The following is a 21,430-nucleotide window of genomic DNA, read 5'->3' on the forward strand; positions in this document are numbered from 1 at the left end:
TGTTGGGAAGATGTTGAGAAGCGAAAGCTCTCCTGGAAAGAGATTTGGGACATCAAAGCTTTTTGAACCAGCTTCATACTTCAAGCCACATACGACATCCTACCATCACCACAGAACCTCAGCCAGTGGTACGGAGAAAACCGCACATGCCCCCTCTGTCAATCTCCACCAAACCTGAAACACATCCTGGTCAGCTGCAAGACAAGCCTTACACAAGGTTGATACATTTGGCGGCACAACCAAGTGTTGAAGTGACTAGCAGCTTCACTGGAGAGTCAACGCACAGTCGTCAACACTCTGCCCCCGCCTTCCTCCCATCCTGCATCTTCAAGGCAGTTTGTGCATGAGGGGGAGAAGCAACCGAAGTCCTGCACACCTAAAGCAGAAGCCGGACAGTTGGGAGCAACACGGGACTGGAGGCTCCTTGTTGACCTGGAGCAGAAACTCTCCTTCCCAGTGGAGATTAACACGACCAGCCTCAAGCCAGATCTCGTGATGTGGTCCTCTGCGATTCAAAGCATCTACATCATGACAGTCCCCTGGGAGGATAATGTGGGAGGATAATGTGGGTGAAGCGCAAGAGGTTCTGGTATGCCGAGTTGGCAGCGGATGCTGAACAACGGGGCTGGAAGGCCACAGTTCTCTCTGTGGAGTTGGGCTGCAGAGGCTTCGTGGGCAGGTCAACTACCAGTCTCCTTAAGAACATGGGAATCCGGGGCCAAGCCCAACATCAAGCCATCAAATCCCTGTCCAGTGCTGCTGAAAGAGCAAGCCAGTGGCTCTAGATCAAGAGGAGAGACAACAGCTGGGCTCCGAAGTGACCAAGACCATGAGATTTTATATTTAAGATAGTGCACTTTTTTGCTTTTGAGACAAGTTGCATTTGAGACAAGTTGCACGGAATTGTTTTTCATCCACTGTTTTACTTGTAACTCATGTGATGTGACAACAAAGTTTTACTCCGTTCTATTCTATTCTATTTGTACACTAACCCCACTCAGGTATGTGGTCAGGCACAAGCTTGGCTCAGGGAGAAGGATGCCCCTGCCATGCAGTTCATGGAATTTTGGGTAGCATCATTATTACCCAATCCCATAACATGACACCAAGGGGTGGGATTCCCAAGGGGTAAGAGAGAGGGGAGCATACCTAGGACGCTAGGAATTGCTACTGAGCTCTCTGGAGGTGTAGTAGGCCTCGTCAGTGAAACATCGGTAAAGGAGGGAGCCCACCTGACGCCCCTAATGACGCCTTTCCTCCCCCCATACCATCATATCATCAATCAATCAATCAATGTTTATTTATATAGCCCTAAATCACAAAAGTCTCAAAGGGCTGCACAAGCCACAACGACATCCTCGGCACAGAGCCCACACAAGGGACGTCGATCATGTGTCTGTAAAACCAACTTGGAGCTATCTTTGCGGTGTCCAAGGCTGGCAACATGGCATTGAGACAGTGTTTATTGTATAACTGAGCAATCTTTGCGGTGCGCAAGGCTGTCATGAACATACGTCTGTTTTATGTCAAATACGAGACACCTGCATTCCCTGCCTGCCAGCAACATGACTTTGAGACAATGTGTATTGTACAACTTGGAGCAATCTTTGCGGCGCCCAAGGCTGGCATGAACATCCGTCTGTCTAACTACAACACTACAATTTTGTGATGACTATCATCCCCACCCAAATTTCTCAAGGAAAAAAGGATTGGAACATTTACCCCCACTCAGGTATGCGGTCAGGCACAAGCTTGGCTCAGAGACAAGGACGCCCCTGCCATGCAGAATCCATGGCATTTTGGGTATTAACATCATATCCTGTGTTTGTAAAACTATATTGGAATATAATGGAAAATTTCATTTCCACTTCCATCGATTTTAGATTCAGGGCCAACAACTTAACCAATTTCAAGTATTTAGTTGTTTATTTGTACATAATTTGGGCCTACAGCTCACAAAACCCACGAAAACAAGATTTCTAAAAGTTAGAATACTGTGAAGAAATCATGAAAGGGTCAATAAATTGCTTCACTTTGGTTCAATTGTCTCAGTTAGGATCAATATGGGGAAGACTGCAGGCTTGACAACTGGCCTGAAGAACACATTGATACCCTCCATAGGATGGGTAAGCAACACAAGTTCATAGCAGAGGAGGCTGGCTGTTCAAAGAGTGCTGTGTCCAAGCATATCAATGGAAAGTCTAGTGGAAGGGCAAAATTTGGCAGAAGATGCACCAGCAAAAGAGCTGCCCGTGGGCTTCTGCGGCTTATCAAACAGAAGATTCATGAATCTGGCAGAGATCCAGAAAGAGTGGAATGAGGCGATAGTCACAGCTTCAAAAAACACCACATTCAAACCATATTTTGATTGATTTCATGTGATCCTAATTTCTTTTTTTTTTCTGCAAAAACTGAGAAGTAAATGATTTCTTCACAGTATTCAAATGTTTTGAAATCCTGTTTTTGTGGGTTTTATGAGCTTGAAGCCCAAATTATGTACAAATAACTAAATACTTGAAATTGTTTAAGTTGTGGGCCCGGAATCTATAATCTATGGAAGTTTAAAGTTTTTAATGAAATTATGGAAATATACTGTGTACACTTTTCCATGATACAATTTTTTTTGGAAAGGGTCTGTTCGTGTGTGTGTGTGGTGTGTGTGTCAAAAGGCTGCAAAATCTATTTTAGGCCATATCACCCATTCTTATTTGGGGACCCCAAAAAGCCATAAAATGTTAAATCAAACCATGGAGTCATGGCTGAGATATTTATTAACTAACCTTGCCTTCTTCCAAACTTGCTCTATACGAACCGTTTGGAATTTGAGACTTTAGTGACATATTTTGCCTTAGTTACGTCAGTGAATAGCTTTGCGCGACCACCATTTTTATCCAACTGTAGTCCAAAGTGGAAGTCAATAAGATTCTTATTTTTCTCTGTAGTTTAGTTGTTTGGCAGACTGGCTCACACAAGCATTCAAAAATCCACCGCTGCGGCATATTGGGCTTGAAAGTGTGACGTAGTAAACGCAATGCATTGTGGGTCTTGCAAGCCTTTAATTGCTTATTTACATGGCTGTATGCAAGACTCTGTCCTATTTATCAATTTCAAAACATTGCGCGAACACATGGCATCACTAACTGCCACGATCGTTGTAATGATTGGTTCAGGGGGGGAAAAGATTCCAGCGTAAAAGCAAAGCCAGGTAACTCGGGTTAGTGAGCTAATAAAGAGAAGGCGAATTGTCTAGACGAGACGATCAAACATCACTTTTAATGCCATCATCTGGTACAGGTTGGTGTGTCCACAGCATTTTCAGATTGGTAAGATTAAATCAATGTGTTTTATTCTGTTTTACATGTACGGTAGCATTTAGTAGGGTGTTAGCATTAGCCAAACTAGCTGTGGGCTCCAAACATCCATCCAGACTTTGCATTCTGAAATTCTTTACTTGTACAAAACTCAAAACCAGTGAAGTTGGCACGTTGTGTAAATCATGTATAAAAACAGAATACAATGATTTGCAAATCCTTTTCAGCCTACCGGTATATCAAATTGAACACACTGCAATGACAAGATACTTAACGTTCGAACTGGTAAACTTTTGTTATTTTTTGCAATTATTAGCTCATTCGGAATTTGATGGCTGCAACGTGTTTCAAAAAAGCTGGCACAAGTGGCAAAAAAGACAAGAGAAAGTTCAGGAATGCTCATCAAACACTTATTTGGAACATCCCACAGGTGAACAGGCTAATTGGGAACAGGTGGGTGCCATGATGGGTATAAAAGCAGCATCCATGAAATGCTCAGTCATTCACAAACAAGAATGGGGCGAGGGTCACCACTTTGTGAACAAATGCGTGAGCAAATTGTCCAATAGTTTAAGAACAACGTTTCTCAACGAGCTATTACAAGGAATTTAGGGATTTCACCATCTACGATCCTTAATATAATCAAAAGGTTCAGAGAATCTGGAGAAATCATTGCACGTAAGCAGCAATGCCCGTGACCTTCGATCCCTCAGGCGGTACTGCGTCAAAAACCGACATCAGTGTGTAAAGGATATCACCACATGGGCTTAGGAACACTTCAGAAAACCACTGTCAGTAACTATTTTGTCACTACATTTGTAAGTGCAAGTTAAAACTACTATGCAAAGCAAAAACCATTTATCAACAACAGCCAGAAAAGCCGCCGGCTTCGCTGGGCCCGAGCTCATCGAAGATGGACTGATGCAAAGAGGAAAAGTGTTCTGTGGTCTGACGAGTCCACATTTCAAATTGTTTTTGGAAACTGTGGACGTCGTGTCCTCCGGACCAAAAAGGAAAAGAACCATCCTAACTGTTCTAGGCGCAAAGTTCAAAAGCCAGCATCTGTGGTGGTATGGGGGTGTATTAGTGCTCAAGGCATGGGTAACTTACACATCTGTGAATGCACCATTAATGCTGAAAGGTACATACAGGTTTTGGAGCAACACATGTTGCCATCCAACGATGTCTTTTTCATGGACGCCAAGCCACATTTTGCACGTGTTACAACAGCGTGGCTTTGTAGTTAAAGAGTGCGGGTACTAGACTGGCCTGCCTGTAGTCCAGACCGGTCTCCCATTGAAAATGTGTGGTGCATTATGAAGCCTAAAATACGACAACGGAGACCCCGGACTGTTGAACAACTTAAGCTGTACATCAAGCAGGAATGGGAAGGAATCCCACCTGAAAAGCTTAAAAAATTGGTCTTCTCAGTTTTCAATTATTTACTGAGTGTTGTTAAAAGAAAAAGCGATGTAACACAGTGGTAAAAATGCCCCTCTGACAACTTTTTTGCAATGTGTTGCTGCCAAAAAATTAAGTTTCTCAGTTTGAACATTAAATATCTTGTCTTTGCAGTCTATTCAATTGAATATAAGGTGAAAATTATTGTGAAATCATTGTATTGTTTTTATTTACGATTTACACAACGTGCCAACTTCACTGGTTTTGGGTTTTGTATAAAAACTGACTTTGTTGACAAGATATAAACAGGTTTGGCTTTGGACAATGGCGTCACTTTATGCAAATCTCTGTCTTTTGGGCATGCTCACATGGATCAATTGTACTTATTTTTCAAGGTAGAGAGCCTTTGGAACAGAGTAGTTTGTCTCGGTACGATACATTTTAACCCAGTTTTTTGTTTTCTCACAGTAACACAGGTACAGTACAGCAATGTAAACAAAAGCTTTGGCCAACAAAAATTGCTAATGCGGTCCCACAATGCATTGTGAAATCAGGTGCCCTTTCGAGCCCTATTGTAGTGTATAGTTCTAACTCACGATTCAATATCGAAGCGCTCAAAACTACAACATGGCATGGAGACGCAGTCGAAGGGGGTTTGGCCTGGAGGAAGATTTCGGCACGTAATTAAGACCACCCACAATACAGTGCATTCTGATAAAACAGTCAAAAAGCGGCTTGAAGATGGTCGGTAAAATATAGTCTATGCAAAATGTTGCTCAAAGCACCAACCACCATTACATGTTATGTAGGCCACAATAGTCCTTTTTCCACAAAAAGTTCAGGAAATTCAAGTTCCTGGAACTTTAGGATCCTGTAGACCTGTGTGGTTTATGTTTCCACCGCATTTCACAGGTCAGAGTATTTCATACAAATCAGGCTGATGATGTACGGATAAGTGGTACAGTAAATTTCTAAATTGATATCATTTAAATAAATAAACAAAAACAATAGGTCAAATGTATTTTTACTAAAGTTTAAGTAAATAAAATACAGAGCAATAGCATACAAAATTATGATATAAAAACAAAGTGTACCAAATTTTACATAAAAAGTCAGGCTTTTGTCCACAGTGTCCAGCAGTCAGAAAGTCATCCCCTCAGCAATTGATGAATTCATGAGGGTCAGTTGAGTCCTTATGGTCCATTTGAGCTGTAAATAACAATACATAAAGAATAAATGTCAGTGTTTACAATCATGCTGACAAAATTAACACATCAGATTTAGCGTTGGCCTGTTAGCATTACTGTAGCATTCGGGTCACCCGGGTTGAGGCTAATGACTACAAAAATGGTGCGTCACTGACTACTTTTACAGTATGTAACCAAGTAAATAGTTAATGTTTGATGTGATTTACCTTTGTTCCAATCGTTTAATTCCTCCTTTATTTCACATTTATCTTCAAACAACGAGTCCCAGTGAGCAGCTGGAGTCGGCGCTTCGAAGTCCTGCTGAATACTAATTAGTCCTCTGTAAATACGTTTAAGAAAGTCCGTCCATTTCTCAAACCTTCGCAAACCAAAATTAATTTTGAAAAAATCCATACTCAGCATTAAGCTGCATTCTTGTTTAAACACTACTGCTGAGTAAAATCGTTGTGGGACAGTTCCACTAATTTTCAACACACACATGCCCCACAAAAGTTACTGCAATTCAAGAGCTTACCTTGCTCCTTTGCGACCTCTGGCAGGTAGGTGGCGGTGCGTTTTGATCCTTTCTCATTGAAAAACTCTATCCTAATACCGTGAACACCCACCTATAAAAATAAGAGAATTCTTACACAGAATAATTATATTTTCATCCAAGGGGTCCTATCCTGCTTGTTTCTGGGGATTTTAAAGGGGACCTATGAGGATTTTTGTCTTTCCTGACTTAAAAATGTAAAGCATCAAATCAAAAGGTTCACACATTTGGACGAGAGCTTGCATGCGGTTTTAGATTACTTTGTTCGCTTGGTTTAACGGTGTCGTGACGTCACAGCAAGGTGGACGTACCCATTTAGACATTTTGTCAAGCTCTCAGCCAGAAGGGGAGGAGGTACTGGTGTACCTAATGATGTCACCAGGTGAATCAATATAATGTTTAATAGGTTTATTTTCAACTAGGGATGGGGATCGAAAACTGGTTCTTGTTCATAACCGGTTCCCAGTGTATCAATTCCTTGGATCCGCTTGTCATTTTGTCAAGAAATTATCATCGATTCTTCTGGGTGGGAATGACGTCATTACGCAATGTGCGTACTGCGTAGTGACGTCAGTTCTCAAGATAGTGATGCCCGGTCGAAACAAACACTAACATTTTACAAGAAAAGATTGCAGTAGCGCCACTTGTAATAATTATAAGGCTGCTATTTTATCAAGAGGACATGCAAGCAATATGCTGGAACATTTGAAAACAGCATGCATTTTTGAACCGCTCCAATCTCATCCCAGCAGCAGTATTGCAAGCACGTCATCCGAGTACAACAGATATTAATACCGCTATTACCTATATCCCGCTTAAACCGCAATACTGAACAGCGACTAAGTTTGTACCTAATGTTGTGATCAGGTGAATCAATATAATGTTTAATACGTTTATTTTCAACTAGGGATGGGGATCGAAAACTGGTTCTTGTTTATAACCGGTTCCCAGTGTATCAATTCCTTGGATTCGCTTGCCATTTTTTCCAAGCAATTCTCTTATCGATTCTTCTGGGTGGGAATGACGTCATTACGCAATGTGCGTACTACGTAGTGACGTCAATTCTCAAGATAGCAATGCCCGGTCGAAATAAACACTAACATTTTACAAGAAAAGATTGCAATAGCACCACTTGTAATAATTATAAGGCTGCTATTTTATCAAGAGGACAAGCCAACAATACAGCATGCGTTTTTGAACCGCTCTAATCTCATCCCAGCAGCTGTATTGCAAGCACGTCATCCGAGTACAACAGATATTAATACCGCTATTACCTATATCCCGCTTAAACCGCAATACAGATCAGCGACTAAGTTTGTACCTAATGTTGTGACCAGGTGAATCAATATAATGTTAGATACGTTTATTTTCAACTAGGGATGGGGATCGAAAACTGGTTCTTGTTCATAACCGGTTCCCAGTGTATCAATTCCTTGGATTCGCTTGCCATTTTTTCCAAGCAATTCTCTTATCAATTCTTCTGGGTGGGAATGACGCCATTACGCAATGTGCGTACTACGTAGTGACGTCAATTCTCAAGATAGCAATGCCCGGTCGAAATAAACACTAACATTTTACAAGAAAAGATTGAAATAGCACCACTTGTAATAATTATAAGGCTGCTATTTTATCAAGAGGACATGCCAACAATACAGCATGCGTTTTTGAACCGCTCTAATCTCATCCCAGCAGCAGTATTGCAAGCACGTCATCCTACCTAATGTTGTGACCAGGTGAATCAATATAATGTTAGATACGTTTATTTTCAACTAGGGATGGGGATCGAAAACTGGTTCTTGTTCATAACCGGTTCCCAGTGTATCAATTCCTTGGATTAGCTTGCCATTTTTTCAAGCAATTCTCTTATCGATTCTTCTGGGTGGGAATGACGTCATTACGCAATGTGCGTACTACGTAGTGACGTCAGTTCTCAAGATAGCAATGCCCGGTCGAAATAAACACTAACATTTTACAAGAAAAGATTGCAATAGCACCACTTGTAATAATTATAAGGCTGCTATTTTATCAAGAGGACATGCCAACAATACAGCATGCGTTTTTGAACCGCTCTAATCTCATCCCAGCAGCAGTATTGCAATCACGTCATCCGAGTACAACAGATATTAATACCGCTTTTACCTATATCCCGCTTAAACCGCAATACCGATCAGCGACTAAGTTTGTACCTAATGTTGTGACCAGGTGAATCAATATAATGTTAGATACGTTTATTTTCAACTAGGGATGGGGATCGAAAACTGGTTCTTGTTCATAACCGGTTCCCAGTGTATCAATTCCTTGGATTCGCTTGCCATTTTTTCAAGCAATTCTCTTATCGATTCTTCTGGGTGGGAATGACGTAATTACGCAATGTGCGTACTACTTAGTGATGTCAGCTCTCAAGATAGCAATGCCCGGTCGAAATAAACACTAACATTTTACAAGAAAATATTGCAATAGCACCACTTGTAATAATTATAAGGCTGCTATTTTATCAAGAGGACATGCCAGCAATATGCTGAAACATTTGAACACAGCATGCATTTTTGAACCGCTCCAATCTCATCCCAGCAGCAGTATTGCAAGCACGTCATCCGAGTACAACAGATATTAATACCGCTATTACCTATATCCCGCTTAAACCGCAATACTGAACAGCGACTAAGTTTGTACCTAATGTTGTGATCAGGTGAATCAATATAATGTTTAATACGTTTATTTTCAACTAGGGATGGGGATCGAAAACTGGTTCTTGTTTATAACCGGTTCCCAGTGTATCAATTCCTTGGATTCGCTTGCCATTTTTTCCAAGCAATTCTCTTATCAATTCTTCTGGGTGGGAATGACGCCATTACGCAATGTGCGTACTACGTAGTGACGTCAATTCTCAAGATAGCAATGCCCGGTCGAAATAAACACTAACATTTTACAAGAAAAGATTGCAATAGCACCACTTGTAATAATTATAAGGCTGCTATTTTATCAAGAGGACAAGCCAACAATACAGCATGCGTTTTTGAACCGCTCTAATCTCATCCCAGCAGCTGTATTGCAAGCACGTCATCCGAGTACAACAGATATTAATACCGCTATTACCTATATCCCGCTTAAACCGCAATACAGATCAGCGACTAAGTTTGTACCTAATGTTGTGACCAGGTGAATCAATATAATGTTAGATACGTTTATTTTCAACTAGGGATGGGGATCGAAAACTGGTTCTTGTTCATAACCGGTTCCCAGTGTATCAATTCCTTGGATTCGCTTGCCATTTTTTCAAGCAATTCTCTTATCGATTCTTCTGGGTGGGAATGACGTCATTACGCAATGTGCGTACTACGTAGTGACGTCAGTTCTCAAGATAGCAATGCCCGGTCGAAATAAACACTAACATTTTACAAGAAAAGATTGCAATAGCACCACTTGTAATAATTATAAGGCTGCTATTTTATCAAGAGGACATGCCAACAATACAGCATGCGTTTTTGAACCGCTCTAATCTCATCCCAGCAGCAGTATTGCAAGCACGTCATCCGAGTACAACAGATATTAATACCGCTATTACCTATATCCCGCTTAAACCGCAAAACCGATCAGCGACTAAGTTTGTACCTAATGTTGTGACCAGGTGAATCAATATAATGTTAGATACGTTTATTTTCAACTAGGGATGGGGATCGAAAACTGGTTCTTGTTCATAACCGGTTCCCAGTGTATCAATTCCTTGGATTCGCTTGCCATTTTTTCAAGCAATTCTCTTATCGATTCTTCTGGGTGGGAATGACGTAATTACGCAATGTGCGTACTACTTAGTGATGTCAGTTCTCAAGATAGCAATGCCCGGTCGAAATAAACACTAACATTTTTAAGGCTGCAGCTAACGATTATTTTTCTATCGATTAATCTATAGATTATTTTTTCGATTAATCGGTTAATCTATAGATTATTTTTTCGATTAATCTATAGATTATTTTTCCTTTTACCGATTATTTTTTTATTCAAAATGAAGATAAAAAAATAAATGTAGGCCCGTTTTTTCAAAAGGCATGGCTTTTATTTACAAAAAAAAAGAAGTATGGCCACTCAGTCAACATTGACAACAACATGACTAAATATTCTGTAACAATGTAAACATTTAAAACTTTTAACATTTAACAAAATTAAAAGTAGCTTATTTGCTTTTTAATGTGCAAATATAAAAGTCAACATCCAGTGCAAATCTTAATATTCTGCAATAGTATAAGCATTTAAAAAGTAAGTTGCTTATTTTGCTTTAAAATGTGCAAAACTAAAGATAAACATCCAATACAAAAAAGTGTAAAACGAAATATTCTGTAACAACAGTGTAAACATTTTAACAAAAGTGAAAGTATTGCTTATTTGCTAAAATGTGCAAAAATAAAGATAAACATCCAATACAAAAAAGTGCCAATCTAAATATTCTGGAGCACTGTAAACATTAAGTATTGCTTTTAAAATGTGCAAAAAAAAACATCCAGTCCAACACAGTACACAATAACCAATTCTACTCATTCCAGTGAGTGTCTAACAGTTGTAATGAAGAAAGGTTAGCATGTTTACATGCTTTGGTTCTTTTCTTGTTTACAATATTCCCAGCAGCTGAAAATAGGCGCTCAGAAGGGGTCGATGTGGCTGGAACTGAGAGCTAATTAGCCTTCACCTCAAGCCAGGACTGCGAGTGAGCTGAGCTACAGTTTAAGTTTCTAGAAGGTCAACGGGCTCATAGTGATGTTACTAGTAGTTGACTGGGAGGTGTTTATTATCATTCAGTCCGCTGCCTGATGCTCACCTGCTAAACACCTATCTGCTCCACGCTGAAGCGCTGACTACATGCGCTCTGAATACGCACTGCTGATTGGCTGATAATGCTTTGTGTGTACCAATCAGATGGTTGTGTGGGTGGGACAATGCTGCGTGTGTACCAATCAGATGGTTGTGTGGTTGGGACAATGCTGCGTGTGTACCAATCAGATGGTTGTGTGGGTGGGACAATGCTGCGTGTGTACCAATCAGATGGTTGTGTGGGTGGGACAATGCTGCGTGCTGAGACAGAGGCAGACGGAGCAAAGCAGCTTGTTAAGACTTTAGCTTTAGCTTAGAACTCGTTCGGTACACCCCCGTACCGAACCGAAAGCCCCGTACCGAAACGGTTCAATACAAAACACGTACCGTTACACCCCTAGCAGATACAAATGACACATTCATGTTTTTGTGTAATGATGACAACGTATGCTCGCGCGGACGATTGACTAGTTGATGGTTTTCTTTTCAAATGTTCGTTCATAGCCGTTGTGCTGCTATGATAGGCCATTTCCGCTCGACACAGTGTGCATACAACAACATTATTAGGCCGTTTATTGAAATACTCCCACACTTTTGACCACTTTTGGCATACTTTTCCCCCCTCGCTCGCACCGCTCGCATCGTCTTCTTTGATCGTCTGCTTTGCGCTTCGCCATGACGGTAGTGTGACGTCATTATGCGACGCGTCGACGCACAAAAACGGCGTCGACGTATTTACGTAACCGATGACGTCGACTACGTCGACGCGTCGTTTCAGCCTTAAACATTTTACAAGAAAATATTGCAATAGCACCACTTGTAATAATTATAAGGCTGCTATTTTATCAAGAGGACATGCCAGCAATATGCTGAAACATTTGAACACAGCATGCGTTTTTGAACCGCTCCAATCTCATCCCAGCAGCAGTAACGCGAGCACATCATCTGACTACAACAGATAGTAATACCGCTATTGCCTATATACCGCAAAAAACGCAATACCGAGCAGCAACTAAGTTTGTGGTCTATTTACTACAGTAGACACTCCTAATTTTCGGTAGGTGAATGTTCAATTGTAGTCAGAGAAAAGTTGCATATTTTCCTCCCACCAGATTTTCTCTGTCATATTATACAGGTGAAACTAAAAAAAAATGTAATATCGTGTACAAGTCCATTCATGTCAGCCATTAACTTCAAATGTAAAACTAAAATGTGATATTAACCATTACATGCAAAGTTAGGTTTGTCAACCCTTTATTACCCTTTTGATGATCTTGGCTTACACTTTTTGAAACCACACATTGTCTGAGATTTTCAATTCAAGGTTTTCATCAACTCTAAGCCACAAACATCAAAATTCTCAGTTTGCATGTAATGAGTTGATATCACATGTTACTAAATTGTACATTCTTGTGTAATTTCCACATGATTTATTTTGTTGAATTCTGCAAAAAAATGTTTTGATTATAAATGTATTACATTTATTTTCAAAAAAGTACCTTTTTTTCTTCAATGCTACGTATGTGACCTCACCGTAGGCTTTCAAAGGTCATGTCACCTCTAAACTAAACAAAATTTTGGCTAATCTACCTATTTTGGTCTTTCTCCCAAATAAGGATCGATAAGGGAACCGTTAAGGAACCGAATCGTTAAGCAAAATCGAAAACGGAGTCGGAACCGGAAAAATCTTATCAATTCCCATCCCTTATTTTTAATCATGTCTGAAAAAAATAACGGGGACGACTTCAAGATATATATCTAAACAGTGTACATTTTTAAAGGACAAATAATGTTACTTTTGGAGAGGGCGGGGTGTGGTTTCATTTGCAACCTGGGAACGTCTCCACAAACGAACTTCTAGCAGACAGATGAAAAAAATAGGTTATAAAAATGAAAACATTTACACTACAGCATATCCAATACCTATTAGCTAGACCACAAATAAGTGTTTTAAATGTAGATTAAAATCATAATAAAATAAATTAATATTGAACCCCACGATACTAAGTTTCTTTTATAAAAAAATACTCAAACGCTCATTTTGTCGGCCTCCTCCCCTAACCAAACAGACTCCATTGCGATTGGTCGAAGCCGATGGTCGTCATCAAAAATGTAACCAGGGATAATCTAAAAACTCACGAACTACACTTCTACATTATGTATAGCAAGAGTAAAACATTTTTAATGAAAGTCTGAAAAGTTGCAAATGTAGAATAGGTCCCCTTTAAAGGATTAATTGACATAAACATCATGGTTAAGTTGGTCAAATAAACAAAATGGTCCTCGAAAGTGTGTGGACTGAATTTTCTACCTTATTCTAGACAATGTGTCACTCACCTCCCAGTCAAGGTAATCACCGACGTCTTCAAAGTTGGTGAGAAGAGACACTGAGCAGAATAGGCGAGGCAGCTCATCCCTTGTCATGGGGGGGAAGCGGCTGTCTTTAAGGGCACTGGCACAGAGAAAACAGCATTAATATAAAATTTACAAGGCTCCAAATAAACAGACATTTCTATCACTATTCTCCATTTTCCTCCCACACTGTGTATTTGACAAAGCAACTGTCTGACCTTGGCCAAGAACTGCAAGAACAGGATTTAGGCAAAGTTTTTTTTAGCTGCATACACCATTTTGTTATGTAATGCTCTAAAGACTGAACTTTTAATACTCATTACTGGATAAAACTTTCCTGGAGGTCACTTCTGGGCCAGCTGCTGTCAAATAATCAACGATTCCAATAAGGCAATATCAGTTTGTGTGTGTGTGTGTGTGTGTGTGTGTGTGTGTGTGTGTGTGTGTGTGTGTGTGTGTGTGTGTGTGTGTGTGTGTGTGTGTGTGTGTGTGTGTGGGCGAGTCTTATGTCGATAAGAGTCCAACACAACGACAAGTACTCATAGCTTCCTAATGTAAATACCGTATTTTCTGCACTATAAGGCGCACCTAAAAACCTCCAATTTTGTCAAAATCTGACAGTGCGCCTTATAATCCGGTGCGCCTTATATGTGGACCAATATTGAGCCTCCAACAGGTAAAAGTTTCAATCAATCAATCAATCGCAACTACTGTAAGCAGACGCCGACTTCATTTTCCCCCTTCTTCTTCTACGGTAAGCAGCCGCCCCTGTAGAAGAAAAAGAAGCGTGCGGTGCATAATGGGATATATGACTGTGCGAGGCGTGCTGTTTCATTTCCATTTGTTTGTTTATGTAAAGATCCCAAAATGGCTCCTATTGAGAGACACGCTTACGACGCAGAGTTTAAACTTAAGACGATCAGTCACGCAGTAGAACACGGGAATAGAGCAGCAGCGAGAGAATTTAACATTGTCACTGAACTGCTAGACAACAGCAGCAACACTGACTCGATTAATGACGACTTCGACGAGACGGAGCCGGGCATGTTGGATGCCGTATTCGCCCAACTGTTTAATTCGGATTCGTGGATGAGGAATAACTTCATAAAGTGAGATTTACATGTTTACTTTGTGTGTTGTGTTGTGTGACATTAACGTTTGAGCAACGTTGAGTTATTGATATATTGTTATTGCTCTGCACTATTTCGAGTGTTACTATATTGCGATTGCACTAACGTTTGATTTACCGTAAAAGTATCACTGTTTTTTACGTGTTTATTGAATCAGGGAAAACCATGAATTCCTAGACAACCATAATAGTTATGATATTGCAAATGTGTATACCTATCCAGATAACTATGAAAACAATCCACATTTCATGAATAGCAAGTTCAAGACAAAATAGCAACTTTCTGTGCCATTACTCACCTGGTAAGGGTGTACTCCCTGAGTCCTGAGTGGAGATTCATGGCAGAAAATGTACCTATACAACCCCTCAATCGCTTGTCTCTGCCGATTTTCCATGTGACAAACAGCGGGCTGGAAAAACAAAAGAGAAGCATTCTGAGGGGCTTTTACATCTTTTTGGACAGTGGAACAAAATAAACCGCCTGGAAACTAGCCTGGTAAACTTGGAATTAAAGGCAACGATTATTGTAACATGCAAGCATGCATAGTCGAAATGGGGAGATTATTAAACCACAAATTTATACCAGTATGTATGTTATTTTTTAAGAATTGTGACTGACAGACGGATGATTGCTTGTGCTCAACTGATTCAAAGTAAATGGGCACACACTTTAAATTTGCACTGTAGGATTTACTATTGGCACTAGCAAATTTGAATTACAAAGGGCTCCTGTGTGTAATAATTGGCTGCAGATGCAATTTTCAATAAAAGGGAGACAATGGCCAAATCAATGAACATCACCGCTTATCAATTTGAAAGACAGGGTGAGCGTACTTTTACGGTCTCCTCTCACAGATTGCTTTACTCCTAATTAAACCGCCAGCAACTCCATAGAGGAGGCTACCCTAAAAGCCACTTGCATTAATAATCTGCAATAGAAACGATAATTTAGTGTCTGATAGAGATTTTTTTATGCACGTTGAAGCAGTCTAAGCAGAAACCGCAAAACAACAACACGCCGCAAACCATCGTCAATAAAATAAGTAAAAACATGGCTAAAAGCAAACAGACGGAACTGGTGAAAAAGACTGCTGCAACATCCATCATTTGGATGTGACGATAAACAATGTTAATGATAAGCTGTGGTAAAACTCTTGATGGTTATCATTACCGTTTTAAATTAAAATTATCATAAAAACCGTGATTGATAATCACACTTTCGTAAACTTACGTACAGATGACACCGCCAATTTCATGGAAAAGCAAGCCATCACTAGACTAACATGAATACAAGCGACATTAACAGCCTTCCCAGTAAGAAACAACATACTCTAATGTAAATTTGAAACTCATTTTTAAAAAAGGGGCCATATTATGATTTGTTTCTATATTTAAAATCCTTCTTTTTGGTCCACATAACATGTAATGATGGTGCTTTGGTTCCAATTTAGCATAGATTTTGTTTTACAGACCATCTTCAAGCCGCTTTTTGACCATCTCTTCAGAATGCACCATTTTGTGGGCGGTCTTATTTAAATGCCAAAGCCCTCCTTCAAGCCAAGTCCCCTTTGACTGCATCTTTTTGGCGCTTCCATTTCGAGTCTTCTGACAGATATAAGTTAGAACTATGGCAACAGCAGAGGGTTTTAGGGTGCATGTACAGTACAAGCCAGTCTGCCCCACAATAAGCGGACAGAGAAAAAGAAGGAACAATAATTGACTGCAACATCGGACTGCAATGTCAGATTCGCGCAAAGCTCTTCGGGTAAAACCTCTACCATTTATGGAGATATCCTCAAATGTAATGAAGGCAAAATGCGTCACTGAAGTCTCAAATTCCAAACAGCTTGTTTGGAAAGAGACAAAAGTGTTGATATCTCTGCCATGCCTTCATGGTTTGGATTAAAATTTTCTGGAGTTATGGGCATACAAAAAAAGGTGCCAACAGGAAAGATTCGGTTTTGCATAATATTACCCCTTTAAATAAAATGTGGTTAAAATAGTGACTGCATAGGTACTTTTTAGCACATTCAACAATGTGATATGAATCGTTACATCCCTAGTTAAGATAAATAAATAAAAAACACTAAACTGTGCACTGTGTATGTGGCGGCAACAATTTCGCATTAACAGCGATGACACAACTAATTTGTTTTCATATTTGTTGTGTTTCTGTTTATGTTTTAAATGAAAAGACAGCCATTTTTCTGTTTTAGCAAAAATAAACAGCACTTTTGGCAAGGCGCTACAGAAAATAAACTTTTAAACAAAACTAAAAATAAATGGGTCTTTATTAGAAGTACGTGTGCCTTAAACTGGAAATATTTTCTTTATTGAAATAATGAATTGTTTTAATTTAAACAATGTGTATAGCACCAAATGTTGCAGGGTATATCGTATGTCTTTATTTGAACTACCTGTACACTACAAGTACAAAAACTTCCGTTATTTAACGTAGCCACACATAATACCGTATTGTCAACATTGTGGTTTCATTCTGAGATGGTTCTATTGACATTTACATGGAAAAGACTATATTGTGATATTCACAAGACGTAAGATTGAAGCTGCAAAGTTTCCCATATACATAATCAATCACCGCACCGCCACAGCAAAATAAAAGCCGCCACATCTTAAAAATTGTTTGTTTTTTTTATCACATGAAAACAAATTTAAGTAATACACTGTATGAATGGATTTACTATATTCAGTCTAGTATTCACGCACTATTGGCCATTGTTAGTTTGAAAAGCATCTCAAAAGCATCTGAATCTGTCAAAATAAGCGCTACATAAGCCACTTCCACCTCAAGTTATATTTTTTCCTACCTCTAATTCAAAGAACTGTTTACATGTTTAGCAAACTAAATTTTAACATTCATAGAGGGCAGAATATAGTGCAGCCCTAATAATACATTATACAATTAGCAGCAACAATTGAAAAAGACAACATAACAATATAAGAAAAGATATGTAAATACTAATAACAAATAACAGTTTTGTTTAACAATATATGTTTAACACTAGTTTAGCCTTTTAGAAACAAAGTATTCATCATCGCCGATTAAATTATATATATATATCAGTTTCCCGCAGCGCTTTGTGTTACGGACAGCAAAGTCCTGTCTGTCTAAGAGAAAGACAAGCACTACAGTTAACAACTAAGTTATTTCACTTTACCTTTTTCTGTGTTGATTGAACTGTGTTGAAGCAGCAAAAAAGGACATTATGTTAAATTAAGAGTTTCCTGAAGCTGTCTCTGATAGTTGATATAATAATGTAACTGCATCATAAAGCCTGCATGAACTTCATGTTGTTCAGGGATGAATAGTCTCTCCTTTTGCTATTGTACTATTTTTTTCAGCTATAGTTACATTAATCATTAGTAATGTAGCAGCCTAGTTTTGAATAGCAGGGTCCCTGCTATCACATGTTGATAAAAATATAACATTTACATAATAAAAATCAACTACAGGCTTCCCAAATGCTGTAATAAATTAAGCATGATGAGTTGAGCACATGTCATCAGCATGTGGCCCCACTTTTAACTCTTTTTTTCAAATGCTTACTTACAGTAAGTCATTAATTTGACTTATTAACTCATTATTTTGACTTAGTAAGTCATTATTTTGATTTAGTAAATTAGTAAGTCAAAATAATGACTTACTAAGTCATAATAATGACATACTTAGTCTCTCAGGTAACTAGGACTGTTTTGTGTATTATTTTTACTTTACGGAAAAAATATCGAGATATATATATATTATATCGGCATTCAGCATATGGAGCGGAAAAAACAACCAAAAATTGTAGGCTTCCTCACGCGACAAAGCCGGCCTATGTCACCACAGTTTGCCGTCTTTTGCCCACCCCCCCCAGGCTGTGGTGGCAGCGATGAGATGGAGACGTGATGGCGACAGGCCGAGTTACGCTGTTCCTTACACCTACCCACCCCCATCCCCCTGGAGAGACACCACCTTAACTAACAAATTTTCTGGGGGAAACACAGTGTGTGTGTGTGTGTGTGTGTGTGTGTGTGTGTGTGTGTGTGTGTGTGTGTGTGTGTGTGTGTGTGTGTGTGTGTGTGTGTGTGTGTGTGTGTGTGTGTGTGTGTGTATATATATATATAACGACATATTGGCACGCCCCTCCACATGTATATTGGCAATCTGGGAGGAACCCTGAGTTGTATGGCATATCGCCAAATGGATTTTAGGCCAAACCTGACCGATATTTCTTTGAGTCATTTATGCAAGGACAAATGAAAATACAATCTTTTGGATTGTTTTTTCTCCATTTATTGTTGGTCTTACCAATGAATTAGTGTTTTAAGTTAAAAGGGACCTATTATGGAAAACCAACTTTTCTTACCTATTAGTACCTGTTTTTGTGTATTTGGGATCTATATATGAAGTCAAATCATGGAGGCAATGCAAAGACATTTATAAAACAATCCTGCCTTTCTTCGTACTTCCTCTAAACGTGTCGTTTGGAATTTTCCCAATTTGTGAAGTTTTCCCAAGTGTGATGTCAGCGGATATCTCCAGATATGGTAGAGATTTACCCACACAGCTTTACAAGAGTCCACCACTGTAGTCTGATGATGTAGTCAATAAGCTCCTTTTTTATTCATCCGCTTGTTGTTGGGCAGACTGGCTCGTAAATGCACAAGCCTCTTCCGCTGTTGCCATTTCTAATACAAAGTAGCGTATTGTTCAATTGTATTATCTGTCATTAGACTCAATATGAAAGTGCTAAAAACTACAACACGGCTGGCGGAGAGAAGACGCAGTCAAAGTGGAGACTCGTAAATAAGACCACCAACATACAGCGCATCCTGAAGAGACTGACTGAAAGCGAATTGAAGACGGTCTGTAAACCAGAATGTATGCAAAATTGACCAAACCATAACATGTTATGGAGACCAGGAGTTCTTAACCTTTTTGACTTTGGGGCCCAACTTTTCCACTACAGAGGGGCCCTGAAGCCCACTCAAATATTAACACAGAATTAGTAATTTTACTCTTGAATATGATCATAATGAGTAATATATCTAACCTACTTACAGTTTACAACCTTGTCAAATTATATGAAACCATGTGTTAATCACAAGGATTATTATTTAACACATAAGGTCACACATTAGGTCAGGCTGATTAGAAAAAGAAGTACTAACCAAATAACAACAAGGGACTCAAATGACATGTACATACAATATTATTGTGGTAAAATTAATAATGAATATGTTTCTTAAATAATTATTTTTTTTCTTAAATAAATTGTCAATCAAAAGGTGCAAATGAAAATACAGCTTCAACACCTGAGTCATATTTTTTGCGTTTAAGAAACTTCTCTATGAGTTCTAGACTTCTTCTGTTTGTTTAATAGTCATTACTGCCACAAGCGGTGGAAAAGTGTATTACAACTGAGTAACACTGTGGCAAATACTGACCACAGCTGAAAAAAAAAATGTTTTGCTGAGAAATATATTTTTGGTGGTCCCTTGGCCCTATGGTTAAGAAACACTGACGTAGACCACAACAAAGTGTTTTACATGTAGAAAAAAATCATAATATGACCCATAATATGACCATAAGATGACCTTGTATAAGTTACTAGAGGAAAAACTAGGGCTGGGCCGATGAAACAATATCAATATATATCGTGATAGACATGTAATCATATCAATATAAAAAGTGTTCTGTAAAATAATCGATAACTATTTTTTTTGGGGGGTAGGGGGGTCGGAAAAAAACTAAGAATAAAGCTTGGTTGGTTGCATGAACAAAGGCACTCGCATTCTGGTAAGCTCGCCAAACAGGAAGTGGTTGTGAAATGGAAGGACACTCTGAACAGCCAATCGTGTAACAGTATCAACCATCAATTTTGGTTGCTGTCGATTTTTTGTACAGAGCGAAATAAATTAAAACAGTGCTGCAGAGAGCGAAGAAATAATGGATAAAACAGTATGGCAGTTTTTTTTATTTTTTTCAAACAGATGTAAGGCTGCAGCTAACGATTATTTTTCTATCGATTAATCTATAGATTATTTTTTTTCGATTAATCGGTTAATCTATAGATTATTTTTTTCGATTAATCTATAGATTTTTACCGATTATTTTTTATTTTATTTTATTTAAAATGAAGATGAAAAAATAAAAGTAGGCCAGTTTTTTCAAAAGGCATGGCTTTTATTTACAAAAAAAAAAGTACGGCCACTCAGTCAACATTGACAACAACATGACAAAATATTCTGTAACAATGTAAACATTTAAAACTTTTAACATTTAACAAAATTAAAAGTAGCTTATTTGTTTTTTAATGTGCAAATATAAAAGTAAACATCCAGTGCAAATCTTAATATTCTGCAATAGTATAAGCATTTCAAAAGTAAAAGTATTGCTTATTTTGCTTTAAAATGTGCAAAAATAAAGATAAACATCCAATACAAAAAAGTGCAAAACGAAATATTCTGTAACAACAGTGTAAACATTTCAACAAAAGTGAAAGTATTGCTTATTTGCTAAAATGTGCAAAAATAAAGATAAACATCCAATACAAAAAAGTGCCAATCTAAATATTCTGGAGCACTGTAAACATTAAGTATTGCTTTTAAAATGTGCAAAATAAACATCCAGTCCAACACAGTACACAATAACCAATTCTACTCATTCCAGTGAGTGACTAACAGTTGT

General features: G+C 38.7%; 1 protein-coding gene across 5 annotated transcripts in view; it reads right to left on the reverse strand.

Annotated features, from left to right (window-relative positions):
• ammecr1 (AMMECR nuclear protein 1) overlaps nucleotides 1-21,430 on the reverse strand; it is a 59,155-nt gene that overhangs the window by 24,035 nt on the left and 13,690 nt on the right. Inside the window, exons 2-6 of one of the 5 annotated variants that reach the window (XR_009826267.1) lie at nucleotides 15,036-15,146; nucleotides 13,593-13,707; nucleotides 6,435-6,525; nucleotides 6,127-6,220; nucleotides 5,817-5,921 (exon numbers count right to left, since the gene is read on the reverse strand). Coding sequence is in view for 2 of the 5 variants with exons in the window: in XM_062048136.1 (XP_061904120.1) it covers nucleotides 6,171-6,220; nucleotides 6,435-6,525; nucleotides 13,593-13,707; nucleotides 15,036-15,146 (367 nt within the window). In the remaining 3 variants the exon portion in view is untranslated. Of the gene's footprint in view, nucleotides 1-5,816; nucleotides 5,922-5,951; nucleotides 6,221-6,434; nucleotides 6,526-13,592; nucleotides 13,708-15,035; nucleotides 15,147-21,430 lie in introns of those variants that run through there. The other 4 variants (XR_009826268.1, XR_009826266.1, XM_062048136.1 and 1 more) reach the window with 4 other exon arrangements.

This window comes from Entelurus aequoreus, linkage group LG05 (assembly GCF_033978785.1).
Source record: "Entelurus aequoreus isolate RoL-2023_Sb linkage group LG05, RoL_Eaeq_v1.1, whole genome shotgun sequence".
NCBI classification, from domain to species: domain Eukaryota; kingdom Metazoa; phylum Chordata; class Actinopteri; order Syngnathiformes; family Syngnathidae; genus Entelurus; species Entelurus aequoreus.